Source organism: Tachypleus tridentatus, chromosome 7 (genome assembly GCF_004210375.1).
Source record: "Tachypleus tridentatus isolate NWPU-2018 chromosome 7, ASM421037v1, whole genome shotgun sequence".
NCBI lineage: Eukaryota > Metazoa > Arthropoda > Merostomata > Xiphosura > Limulidae > Tachypleus > Tachypleus tridentatus.
In genome coordinates, this window is record NC_134831.1 from 48,983,395 (window position 1) to 48,997,928 (window position 14,534).

The window sequence follows — 14,534 nt, forward strand, 5'->3', positions numbered from 1 at the left end:
TAATGCACAAGAACTCTGGTATGTATGCCTAAGATGCAAGAAATATTGAGAAAGAGAGACAGGGAATAAAAGTCTCACTGAATCAGATATTTCTGATTCAAACATATTCTAGAAAGTAAACATGAGTGACAGTGAAAAGACAAAGTGATAATATACACTTTACAATGCAAAAATGTTAGTTCTTCCAAAGATCACTGCTTTTGGCTTATACCAATGCAGTGCCAAAGTAATTTCTATACATTCACAAGCCTTAAGAAAAGGCAATCCAGATTTGATATAACATATTTTACGATGATATTAAAAAAGAAGCCTGCTTTAAAATGGATAAACCAATATCTGAAGGAAACACAATGAGGGAACCTAAAAGTATTGGACGAAAATTTAAGTATTGATATTAGGATGATTACCATTCTAGCTCAAGGAGGTAGAGTGCAATTCTTGTATGCCAATCAAAATAATTTTATTTAAGCACTGCTAAAATGTTAAATTTTAGATTCTACACCTTTATTTTTGCTGAAAATACTCATATTTAATCCAATGTCCCACTGCTTGGACAATCACAACATTTCTTTTACCTAATAATTACTTACAAAAGAAAGCCTCTCCACTCTTTTACTTTTGTGGGACATTCTAACTATGACTAAATTTGCTCGGCATGGCCAAGTGGTTAAGGCACTCAACTCGTAATCCGAGGGTTGCAGGTTGGAATCTCAGTCCCACCAAACATGTTTGTAATTTCAGCCATAGGGGCATTATATATGTTGGCAGTGGGTGGTAATGACTAGCTGCCTTCCCTCTAAACTTACACTGCTAAATTAAGGACAGTTAGTGCAGATAGGCCCTCATGTAGCTTTGTGCAAAATTCAAAACATTCTATGACTAAATTTCCCAAGTAGAACACGACTATATTACATATTGATGTCATTACAGTATAACGTTACTTTGTAGTCATAGAAAGTATATTTATTTCAAATTAGACAAACCAGTATGGCATGGAAATATTTTGTGGTAATATGCTACAATTTCTTTCATGTTAGTGAAACACTGTATGGCACAATTATCAAGCCAATTTAATACTGTAACTGGAACATGCAGCAACATGAAAGGGGACCAAGATTCTCTTATTTCCTTTTTGTTCATTTCTGCATTACAAAATTACATAGTTTACTTTTTCATATATCTTGAGTCTTTTTGGTTTTTTGATACCATAATTCTATTTGGTTGTCTCATTTATTCTAACTTGATTGACATCAGATCATGATTTAAAATTAACTAACTTATCCAACTAATATCAAAGAGATTATCCAGGTTTTGCTAACTTCTAAGGAAGGTTAAATGTGAAAGTTATCAGTTTGGTGAATGTAAAATGCTCCTCTTCTTCTTTTATTTTCTCATGTCTGGTTCATATTTATTTTTTTATAATCTACATTAACTCACTTTGTACATTTTTGAATTTGTTGGTCTGCAAACTTCTACCTTTTGAGAGCTAGAAAGATCAAACATAGAAAGCAAACTTAGGGTTGTTTTGGGTGTTCTAATTCACATAACAAAATAATGTACCAGAAGGTCTCTTGTTGCTCTTAAATTTTACATGTTGGCTGCTCCAACCATTGAAATAAAGTCAACTTAAAAACAACTTTGACAACAATTATATTAAAATATTGAACAAACCTTCTGTTAAACTACCTTAAATTTCCTGAATCTATTGTATCTAAAGTTAACCCATACCAAAAGGCAACTATTATGTTAGGAAAATAAAGCTGTCTTAGATGAAAATGATTCCTATCCTGCACAAATTTATAGTTGTGTTCCTTAATCTCACTATTCTCCCCCATTAAGCACTAGAAAATATAATGCTTTACACTACAAGTTCTCTTAAAAATTTCAAACGTCTCAATTAGATATTCTGTAACTCTTATTTTATTCAAGAGAAAACAATTTCATAGATCTAAACTTGTCCTCATATGATATCCTTTCCATTCCAGTTATACAGATAGTTATTCTCTGAACCATTTTCATTAACTGATGTTCTTTGTAAGGTAAGGAACCCAAGACAGAACACTACAAGAAACAGAACTCAAAAACCACAGGAGATTAAAGAAAACCCATAGATGTTGCTAAATCCCAAGATTATATATCAAGCCAACTCAATAGTGTCACAATGGATGTCATGGGCTAACTAATTTCAAATATGAACAGAATTTTTAATACCAGATGCTAAAAAAAAAAAAAAAAGATGAGCACTTCATTACAACCTCCTTGATAGTAGGTACTTGGGACATTTGCTAAAGAATATAAATACCTATAACAAGCAAAAAAGAAATTTACATGCTTGAAATGTAAATGTTAAGCAGGTGAATTCTAATCACATCTTGATTTTTTGTAAAGTAAATAAATGGTGTAAACATATAGCATTAATTTTTATTTCAGGTTAGAGCAAAACCACACTGCGTTACATGTTGTGTCCACCACAGGGAATCAAACCCAAAATTCTAGCATAACGAGTTCATAAAATTATAGTTATCTCACTTAGGACATATGGATTATTAGTCTTATCAATTGTGAATTAATAAACTCAAAAATATGAATTTGTAAAGTGTAATGGCTAAAACTAATTATGTGTATACATACACAGTTGTATATAAATCACAGAGAAGTAATGTAGGATGATTATGATTCCCATGAACATCAGCAACAAAACAGTGATGTTAATAACTATTATTGATAAGCTAAAAATAAATATGGTAAAACAATATAACGTATTCTGTATGGAGCTTTAACTTACCAGCTGGCATTAAACGTACAACGAGGAGAGAATATGCTATATTTGTACAGCCATTTCTACTACCACATATTACTTCACACGCTTCAGGGTTTGAACATGCAACTTCATCTAAATAAAGTGAAACAGTTCAACATACTTACCAAGCTGCAATTAAAAATACTGTTTAATGTCACTAATTACATTTCATAAAAAGATAAATTAATAAACACTACTAACATTGTATTGGAAGTTTATTTAAAGTTCTCTAAGTGTTCTAGAATCATATGTGTGAACAGTAGTCCCCCTATAAACAGTTATTTATTGCTTTACTTGATTGTCACAAGGCAATTTTACTCGGTACAAAATAATCTACTGTGTGGAAATGATTAAAGTGCATTCTAATGGATATTAGCTTATTTGATAATAATGAAAACAGTGAATAATTTTAACAATAGCATAAGTATAACACATGCAAATATAGTTTCTGTAAGTATATCAAATAGTAACTCACAATATTAATGGAAGTTTCAATAAGGTATTCATTTTAAAAAAGGTAGAAAAACTGTGATTGAAAATTATACAAATATATATTTTATCAATACTATAATAAAATTATTCTGTATCATAGTAGCTAGTAAGTGAAAACTGATTAACAAAATATCCTGCAAAAATTGATTTTAAACATCTTATATGCTGTCTTTAAGTAATTTGGGAACAAGGTTACAGTAAATAAGATAAGATATAAATCTTTCATAATTTAATTATTAACAGACAAAAAAATAGCACCTTTAAGTATTGTAAGAAACTCTGAACCTGGAGTTTAAAACAAGTAACAAAATATTTGATGAAATGATATTATAATGAATTGTATATACAGCAAATCCAAAACAGAAATATTTTTATGACATGTATTGTTGCTTATCAAAGTTGCCTAAACAGATGTGAAGTTATAAGTATTAGTCAGGCTGAATAATCAATCTAGTTGCCATCAAGAAGAATAATCACTAAATATATATTGTGAACACCAAATACAGGGTGTTCAAAAAGTCACTGTGCAGTTTTGTAATCATATGTCTGTTCAGTCTATTTCAAACCAGCAACTGATAGTGTTTAGAAACAAAACAAGAAGGATCCAAGCCTGTATTGATGCCAACTGGGGTCACTTTCAACATTATTTACAATTGTCATTCATATTTGCCTCCTGTATTCTATATTGAAAAATGTCTGTTAATAAATATATAAGTGCATAGTAACTTTCCGAACACCCTGTATTAACAATCTAAACAACTTTGCAAATATATTTTCCCTATTTCATACTCATTAAGATTACTAAAGATAAGATAATGGAACAAAGAATTGCTTTGATAATAGTTTACTGGAAGAGAAGAATTCAACCAACTCCATGAAATTAGAGAATATAACAGAATAACAAAGGTAGGTTCTTGTTGACATATAGGTTTATATTTCCCTGCAAAAATAAATTGCTTGGGTAAATAACAAAAATATTGAATTTAAAAGAGAGACAGACTTATAGATATTCAAACTATTTATGGAGGATTTGCTGATGTATTATTATTTGTCATTTTTAAAATTTCTGACTGAAATGTTTATGATTTTAATTTATCCTAATGAAGATGCTGAGTTACTTCATCAAAATCTTGTACATCTTAATAAGCCCTGGTTTTGGTTCTTAAGTAGAAACTGCAAATGGATTACTGAAGCTTGCACAGTCTATGCTCTTGTAAAAAATACTCATTGTTCTAAATATCCATCTCCAATATTTTTGTACTATTGCTAGAAAAGTGTTTACATCTACCGTTTACATTAATTATTCTTTCATCTATTAGTAGAAAATTCAAGTACTAGCAGTAGTAGTTTTAGTCACGTACCAGTAAAGAGAATTCTTGCTGCCATTCCTGGAAACACAACTAAGAACATTGGTAGGATCTTCAAGTAACCAGCCACAACACAGCCTGCTTTAGCATGTGATATGTTCTTAGCACACAACAGACGCTGAACGAAAACCTATTGTAAAATTAAAATATGACTGATCTTTCAAATAACAAAACAATGAAAAATTCTTCTTAATCATTGTTCAGGACTTCAGTGGAAAATGCAGAAACAATTTTGTGTAACTTCAACCTTAACTGATAAGGCTCAAACCATACACTCATTAACCATATAAGTAAAGCACATAAAAATCAATGATGTGTTTATATACTATATTGTATGAATAATAAATCTACTTATCTATATAACATGCCTTCAAAAGCTGCATGTGCAGAATTATTAATTACAGGCAATTGAACAAAGTATTCTCAAGATGGCTGGTATGGGTATTAAAACTTGAATTAAAAGTAAAGTACAGAACAATGTTTAGATCAAATTGAACAAAGTGTGCCGAGTTTGGCAAACTGGCTTAAAAAAGAAAACTTATAATAAAACTACATTATAATATCACTTGTTAATTATCTAAAAATATTTTATTTATAATAGATAAGTAGTATTATTATAAAAAGGAAATCCAATTAAAAGAGGGAAAAATATTTCACTACAGTTTCGTGTGAATACAGCATTTATGTCTTTTATAGCTATTATATAATTACTTTTTCATTCTTAAAACGTCGATTTGTTTGATTTCTGAATGTGAAATCAAGTATGCTATAACCTTTTATTTTTCTCCACAAAATTTAAATCTGCAACTATATTCCAAAAAATTACCATTTAAAATTATTTTTTCAGAAACATGACTTTCTCAAACTTTAATGCATTAAGGACTTTCAGGTGCAATAGCACTCCTACAGTGCTACTGGTAGCAAAAATACCAAATAAAATATCCAAATTTACAATGGTGATGTTTACTATCATTCGATGTTTTACTACCACTGAACCAGCTATTTGAAGCTTATTTCTATGCAAAGCTGATGAAGAAAACAAGTAATACACAAAACTCTATCCTTAATCAGAAAATATACTTCACTTCATAGAGTCAAGATGCACTTCTAATTACAAGGTTCAATGAATTTAATTAATCAAGAATTGGTATCTTAAAATAAGTAAATCACAGTCACTGTTAGATAATAAAAGTAATTTTATCAATTCTGATTACCTGATCGAAACACCAGTGCCATACTGAGATAATAGTCAGACCAAAAGTAGTTCCAGGCCAAGGAACTACAGGGTCACTTGGTTCTCGGATAATGTGCATATAATCATCAGATACTTTGCTGCAGGATTCATTATTTATATCATATCCTACGTAGGACTTGTTTGGGTGCGTTTCTTTATATTTTTGAATTAGTTGACTGTAACCTCCAACCTTTTCAAAACCTGGAGTGAAAAGAAATAAGGTATTATAACAAACAGTTATTCTTTAACAGTGACAATAAACATATCAATCATATTCATTAATGGATTAAAGTTGTTGCATTATGAAATATATTACGAAATCCGAATTTGTACAATATAATTTTATAATGTTTAATACTAGATTGTAATTTAATGCACCTGTACATTGATGTCTTTGATCTCTAAGTAGTACATAATTTGATAAAATAACAAAGCAATGTTATTTTAAGGATTGACTGTACATTCATGTGACTTAAATGATTACAGCATTCCCTGATATCAAACGCACGACCTATATAGGAAAAGTGCTAGAAGTTGTCATTCAACATAAAACAAAATAGGTATTTGAAAACGGAGACTAATATATTACTGCCTTATTTTGTTTTTAAAATATTATTAGTAAGAATACATATCTAATTCCATTTGAAGTAAAATGTTTCTACATATAAAAATGTTGTTTCATTCTGTATTCAATAACTACATTTTGGCCCCTAGTACAGTGGTATGTCTACGTATTTACAACGCTAAAATAAGGGGTTCGATTCCCCTCGGTGGGCTCAGCTGATAGCCTGATGTGGCTTTGCTATAATAAAACACACACACACACACACAACTACATTTTAAATAGATTAAAGGTTAACAAAATTGAATTATTTGAAAAGTTAGTTAATACGTTTCCTGAACGGCAATGATATACTAGTATATAAATAAACTTACTAAGAATCATTAGTCCTGTAGCACCTCCTACAATCAGTATAGTCTGAACGAAGTCTGTCATGATAACAGCATTAAGTCCACCTGAAATACAATGACAAGAAGAATGTATAAAATGTGGATTTTTTCTACCTATCCTTCGAGTTTCTTCAGTTACAGATATTGTATTCACTTTTACCCACACATTTTGTAAACCATAGGAATTATCAGAAACTTGCCTATAATATAGTTTAGTTCTTACTCATGATAATGTCAAGGTCATCTTATTCTCTGAATTAAAGTATTCATATTCTAATTTTAGCATCGCTCGAACCACCAGAAGGGAATATAATGACTGTTGTAGCATCTTTGAACGCTTTTTTATGGAAATCAGTGCTTATAAATCTGTTTTTAGTACCATTTTTATACACAGCACTATACTATTCTTGCATTTGAGACACTAACGGTCATGCTAAATACAAAATAAAAAAGAATCCATGCTTAAAACACAGCAAGATCAGATATTTGCATGAAAAAGGCAGTCTGTTTTATTGTTGCTGCACACTTCAGACACTATCTAAAGAAGTGTTTCTGTATGTATGAAACTGCATGCTTCAACTGGCACAACTATGAAAAGTCCAAACCTGCATTACCTGCTTCAGTATTTTCACATCGACCTTTTTTGTGATAAACCAGTTGGTCCAAACTATTTCACCGTTTCTTCTTCAGAGTATGCTGATAGCCATTGCAAAGATTACAAACAATTCTTAGATAATCTCCTATGAAAACATTCTTCAAAGTTGGCAAATTCTATGTCTGGTAAGTTTTACCATTTTATGCAACCACATATTGATTCTGCTACCCAACGTACTTTTGTGACAATTCTTTAAAAACTCAATTTCTAAGTAATGTACTTGTAATCCATTATAACAATTTTACAAAAAAGAAAATTTAAAAAATGGATTTTCATATGAAATCGTTAAAGACGTAATGTATCTATAAAACTCTCATCCACAACAGCTAAGTCATATGATTTTATGTAGATGCAAATGTTGAAAACAATCTTAAAATAGGTATGAGTAATTGAACACAATGAGACTGCTGGGAAACAAAGTACCCTCTATGATTCATAAGACTGGTTAGTTGGTTGCTTGGCATTTACTGGCTAAAGCAACTAGGCTATCAGCTCAAACAACCAGTAAAAATTCAAAAATAAAATTATTAAAATACATAAAAAGGAATCATGTTAAAACAAAACAGAGTCCAATTTTCGAATTAAAATTTTAAATAAATTGAAAAAGCAAATGGCCCTTAAAAATTTAAAAACACAACCGAGATGGATAGTGTCGCCATCGCCAATGACACTGTCTAATGTCAAGGGTGAACCCATGGTAAAAATATGTCTAAAATATTGCTGACGCTCACAGTTGTAAAGACTGCACGATAGTAAAATGTTGGCTACTGTGACTTGAGTGTCACACAGATTACACATTGATGCTTCAATCTCAGATAAAAGAAAATGATGAATTAAAACATTGTGATCAATGTGTAGCCTAACCAAGACAAGTTCCTCCTTCCGATCCTTACAGAAGAATGTTTCCTCCATGGATTCTGTCTTGGTTCGAGTAAGCAGGTCTCTGTCAGAAGAAGTAGTATCCAAGGGCTGAGGTCGAGAAGGAATAATTGTTTAACATCTTGGAACCGAGCATATACCAGAAGCTGGAGTTAAAGGAAGTTGACCCGAGTAGTCACAGGAAGGATTGGTAGCTACAGAGATTAGAGTAGACATTGCACAGGGAAGGTCACCTAGTATTCAGATCAACATGGAATACATATTGCCACTTCAAAGTAAATGTATTTATTAATATTCAATTAAAATTTAATTATAAAGAAGAACTATAGACCAATACATACAACTGTATACCTGTAATTGTGAAGATTGCAGAAATAAGAAGAAGGGCCACCACTGAAATGTAAAGGTCCCAGTCAAATGCCTGCTTGATAAAAACAGCACCAGCGTAAAGATCTGCCTGAAAAATTTAAATCGAATATAAAACCTCAAGGCTAAAATTGCATAATATGCTTGACCATCTGCTTAATTGAATGTACTTATGGTATTCTGAATATTTTATACCAAACTTATGATTATATTAACATAGTTATAAAACAACAAAAAAATGTGAAAGATATTAAGTAAAGAAATCCCAGATATTTACACAGTAGGTCGCAGTTAATAGTAATTTTCAATTATTTTATGAGTACCCACTTCTGCAAATGTATTTTTTTTTTTACTTTAAGCAAATACCAAAACATTTTATTTAAAAGTACATATATCAATTTTAAAACTAAAAACCTCTTATTTTATCACAAGTGCCATGCACAAATATTATTTCTTTGAAATTAACATTTAATTAAGATTGTGTTCTGTTTAAAAAGGAGATTCAAAGATCAAGTTTACGTGAAAAAAATGTTTGGGAAGTTTGCAACTATAAATCCATTTCCAACGTCATTTTATAAGTGTTTAAGATTAAGAGATCGAGATAATTATCATATGGATATACACTACATGGCCAAACGTGGACATCCCTTCTATTAGTGGGTTCGGCTATTCCAGCCACACCCATTACTAACAAGTGCATAAAATCAAGCATACAGCCATGCAATCTCAATAAAACAAAGATTGGCAGTAGAACGGGTTGTACTGAAGAGCTCAGTGACTTTAAACATGGTATTGTAATAGAATTCGTCAAATTTCTGCCCTGCTAGAGCTGCTCTGGTCAACTGTAACTACTGTTATTGTGAAGTGGAAACGTCTAGGAGCAACAACAGCTCAGCCACGACGCAATAAGCCACACAAGCTCGCAGAGCGGGACCGATGAATGCTAACGCCCGTAAAACTCGTCTGTTCACAGTTGCAACACTCATTACCAAGTTAAGACTGCCCCTGAAAGCAACGTAAGCACAATAACTGTTTGCTTGGAGCTTCATGAAATGGGTTTCTATAGCAGAGCACACCGCCATTGGACTCTGTAGCAGTGAAAACGCGTTCTCTGGAGTGTTGAATCATGCTTCACTATCTGGCAGTCTGATGGACGAACCTGGGTTTGGCGGATACCAGGAGAACGCTATCTGCCTGAATGCATAGTGCCAACTATAAAGTTTTGTGGAGGAGGAACCATGGTTTGGCTGTGCTCTTTAGTTCCAGTGAAGGGAAATCTTAATGCTACTGCATACAACGACATTCTAGAGAATTGTGTGCTTCCAAATTTGGGGCAACGGTTTGGGGAAGACCCTTTTTTGTTTCAGCATGGCAATGGCCCCTGTGCACAAAGCGAGGTCTATAAAGACATGGTTTGCTGAAGTTGGTGTGGAAAAGCTTGACTAACCTGCACAGAGCCCTGACACCTCAACCCCATCGAACATCTGGGATGAATTGGAACGCCGACTGCGAGCCAGGCCTTCTCACCCGACATCAATGCCTGACCTCACTAATTCTCTTGTGGCTGAATAAGAGTGAATCCCCATAGCCATGTTTCGAAATCTAGTAAAAAGCCTTCCCAGAAGAGTGGAGGCTGTTCAGGTAGGAAGGGGCGCGACTCCATATTAATGCCCATGGTTTTGGAATGAGATGCTCAACAAACACATATGGGTATGATGGTTGGGTGTCCCCACACTTTTGGCCATGTAGTGTTTGTTTGTTTGTTTGTTTTTTTTTTAGAATTTCGCGCAAAGCTACACGCGGGCTATTCGAGTTAGCCGTCCCTAATTTAGCGGTAAGACTAGAGGAAAGGCAGCTAGTCATCACTACCCACCGCTAACTCTTGGGCTACGATTTTACCAAAGCATAGTGGGATTGACCGTCACATTATAACGCCCCCACGGCTGAAAGGGCGAGCATATTTGGTGCGACGGGGATTCGAATCCGCGACACTCGGATTACAAGTCGAGTGCCTTAACCACCTGGCCATGCTGGGCCATCCATATAGTATAGCTCATAATATATTTCCAACACATTATTATCGCTCTTTACAATAAAGATTTTAAAATAGATATATTGTTAAAATTACATGGAGATGCTTTACGACTGTAATCCCAAAGACACTTCCAGTGATATAATACACATTATTAGAAAATGAATAAAAATTATTTAATGCAGAATTACAACAGCAGTTTAACATTATTTAAAGATACACGGTTATTAAAAATTTCAAGGAACTCATTGTTTAGATATCTCTCACAGAATGTAGAATAAATGTCAGATTATGATTACGTAATATAACAAAGACTACAGAACTGATTCATTGTCATCATGTATAGATGAGGGTATCTGATATGTTTTGGAAATAAGTTTAACTCGTTCACCATCATACAGAATTTTTCTCTGTGGTAATTTACAAATCTTTAGTGGATATTTCTAACCAACCATTAGTTAAAATGATTTAAGAATATAAATGTATAATTTTCCTCAAGAAATTTACAAATTGCTGACAGCTTTACAACCAAATATGATTATATATACATTTCATTATCTGATTTTATCTTACTTAATTGGGAAAATTTAATATTTAGTTAACAAAATGTGAGAGCCTCCTTGTTATGTACTAGAATAATTTTATTTTTAAAGATAATAAAGAAATAAAACCAATACATTATTATTATTTTAATAGAATTGTTATAGCATTAATATTTGAGTCTACTTGGAAAATTTCGTTCGTCATTTTACAATGATGTAAAAACTAAGGTATTATGATTTTAGTTTCCTGCTTAAATTAATTTCCGAATTTCGAAATTCTGAGAACGGAAAAATACCATATTTAGTCAACCACAAAATTGTCTATACTATTTACATTTTTTTTTTTTTTTTATATACCAGTCACATATAATGGAGGTAATTAGAAAGCTATTTATTCAATAGAAACTATACAGTGTGCCATTTTGTTTTAGTCTTTGAATTTTCTGTTCTGTGCTTAACAATATCCAACCCTGTTACAAAGTTCCAAATTGTACAGCAGCAGTTTTAAACTTATCTGATGTAATATCGAAATTAGAGAGATACAAATAAGATACTAAAAAAAAAGTCAACGAACTTCTCGTTTATCTTATTTACAAGAGCACACGATGTCACCTATAAATATATAAGAAACAATTAGCATTGGAAATCTTGAGTGGTTTTAACTAGCTCTCAAAACACAAGTTAATTATATTGTTGACTGAATATATATACATATATTCCTCTAAGTTAGAATTTTGAACTTAAACTGATCTCATCTGGCATACTTCGAAAGTGACTACAATTTAGCTTAACACAAACAAAATATTAACAAGTAATTTATTTTGGCCTAAAATCTTGAAGTATTATAATGTGAGTTGTTTTTAAAACATTGAATAAAATTTAAAGTAGAGTTTAAAATGTTTCTTACGGATATCTTGGTAAAGATGCAGAGAAATAAATACAAAATAGACAGATAAATGCGAATTCTTTGTCCTCCGAATCTTTTTTGCATATATTCCGGCATAGTGAACACCTATAATATAGAAATTAGAAGAAAAGGTGAAAAATCTAAATAATTTAATAGCTATGTAGGTGTAGCGCCAAGTTAGAAAACATAATATAAAATATATATTACACACATACATACTTCATTTCATTAGCCAATAACTAAAATAATAACCGTGATATTAATTATTTATTGAAACATATTGAAATATTTATGAAATAAATAATTTATTCATGAATATGAAACTTACCCCTGCCGCCATAAAAACAGGTAAACAAATCCAGCCCATTAACAACAGGACAAAGATTGCCTACGAGATAAAATATATAAATATATTTCTTTAAAAAACATATTTAAAATGGAATCTAAAAGTGGATTACTTTTACTTTCTCTTGGATATTGTTGTGGGAAAGAAGACCCGTTTCTAAATATAACTTGATTGATAATACGATTTTAAAGGTTGTAAAACGATTTTTGATTCACTTTACACTCAAATTACTCAGTATTTAAAATCAAAACCAAAAAACTTGTACCCCCAAGTTATATGAACACAGTATGTTTTGTCATTTAACTCTACGACTCGGTCATTATGAAGTCTTATTACTTTTAAGTTATATTTTACGAAACAAATTTATCAGTGCATAATAATGTTCCGAATCCAAGAAGTTGTCTTATCGCGCTTTATTAGACAGCTTTATTTCAGTGGAGTTCAGATGCACGTTTAGATGTATTCGCAGTGGTCGGTGGATCAGTTTACTAAGCTCCAAGTTAAAGTTATTTAGCTAAGTAGTTGACATATTAAAGTTAATAACCTAGTAGTTTAATTGTTTGAACGAGCTTTATGGCATGAATGGGTAGGTGTTAATAAGATTCTTTACAATACGTAGGACCTGTATGGTTAAAACCTAAGATTTCTCATTGCAATTTAAGTATTTATTTGGGATTTATGCAAATGAAAGTAAGTTGTAATGCAGCACTTAAGTTTGAAAAAATACTTGAGTAACAATGTTAAAAAAAAAGATGATGAAAGGAATATGGGAGGCGACTAGGGTTTTTGGAAGTGTACGTGGAAGTTTGCATTCCTAAAAAAAATATAACTTTTTATTACAATTTAGATTAAAAGTAGGTGTTTTTAATCACTCCCAACTTCACATTTGATATAGCTGATGCTTTTCAGACCTGACAATGGCTTGCCCATGAATTATTTATTACTGCTACTAAAATAATAAATCAAGTGAGCTTAACGTATTTACTAATCACTGAAATAACGCCTACCGCTCTGTACATTTTACTACTTATTAATAGACAATTTGCGATAAGCGAGAGAAAATGTGAGGCAAGAAAAAACAATCTGGGACACGTTTCAGTTATGAAGAAAATACATGGAAAATTCCAAGCCCGACTGCAGCCCTATAAAAGTTGTAATTGAGTATCATTTTAACTTGTTATTGAGTTTAATGTCTTTATATAAGTATAATATATATACACATATCACATTAATAGAAAACGTTTAGGTCTAAAAATGAAAGTTAAATGATACAGGAGTAATAAAATATAATTACGAAACGAGAAGATAACATAATGGTTTTTAGCGCAAACTTAAATACCGGGGTCACTGGATGAATGCTTTTTTTAAATAAATATAGTGGTAAGAAGGATATTGGTAAAACTGTGTCTTTGGTATGGGATCATAATATACAATGGAACACAAAACTGATAAAGTACGTATTTCACTTTGATTGAAAATTTTCAGTTTACCAAAAGCAAGTTATCATTCGTGTTTCTGAAATACTTACATTAAATTCGAATACAGCCATTCCTATGCCAGAGCTGGCTCCAGCTCCTGCTAATCCTATAAACATACTGCTTCCTACATTACTAGCAAACAGCGAAAACGCTACCTATAACAGATGTAAAGTATAAAAAGTCTTGAAGTGAATAAATAACTGTATTAATTGGTTATACATGTACACAGAACATCATGCACTGAAAACTTTTAATGAGTCACTTTTTCAACAAACAAGTCATAAGGTACCGAAACATTAAGCTTATAGTTTTATACACATTCAAAGAAGGTTAATTAGGTATCAAATGTCACATACCAGAACCCAAGGCATGTTTCTGCTGGCCAAGAAAAATCCAGAGACACTGTCTCGTTTGGCCTTCACGGAGGACTTGCAAAAAAAAAACATATTAATTTCGGTATAAAATGATGTTTACCACGAACGCAA

The 14,534-nt window shown here is 31.8% G+C and overlaps 1 protein-coding gene across 2 annotated transcripts in view; it reads right to left on the reverse strand.

The window, feature by feature from the left end:
- LOC143255613 (sodium/glucose cotransporter 4-like) overlaps nt 1-14,534 on the reverse strand; it is a 64,334-nt gene that overhangs the window by 12,672 nt on the left and 37,128 nt on the right. The window contains exons 3-11 of one of the 2 annotated variants that reach the window (XM_076511513.1): nt 14,406-14,477; nt 14,100-14,204; nt 12,554-12,613; nt 12,226-12,330; nt 8,730-8,835; nt 6,830-6,910; nt 5,874-6,094; nt 4,654-4,789; nt 2,786-2,893 (exon numbers count right to left, since the gene is read on the reverse strand). In XM_076511513.1, the coding sequence (XP_076367628.1) occupies nt 2,786-2,893; nt 4,654-4,789; nt 5,874-6,094; nt 6,830-6,910; nt 8,730-8,835; nt 12,226-12,330; nt 12,554-12,613; nt 14,100-14,204; nt 14,406-14,477 (994 nt within the window). The remainder of the gene's footprint in view (nt 1-2,785; nt 2,894-4,653; nt 4,790-5,873; nt 6,095-6,829; nt 6,911-8,729; nt 8,836-12,225; nt 12,331-12,553; nt 12,614-14,099; nt 14,205-14,405; nt 14,478-14,534) is intronic. The other variant, XM_076511514.1, reaches the window with a different exon arrangement.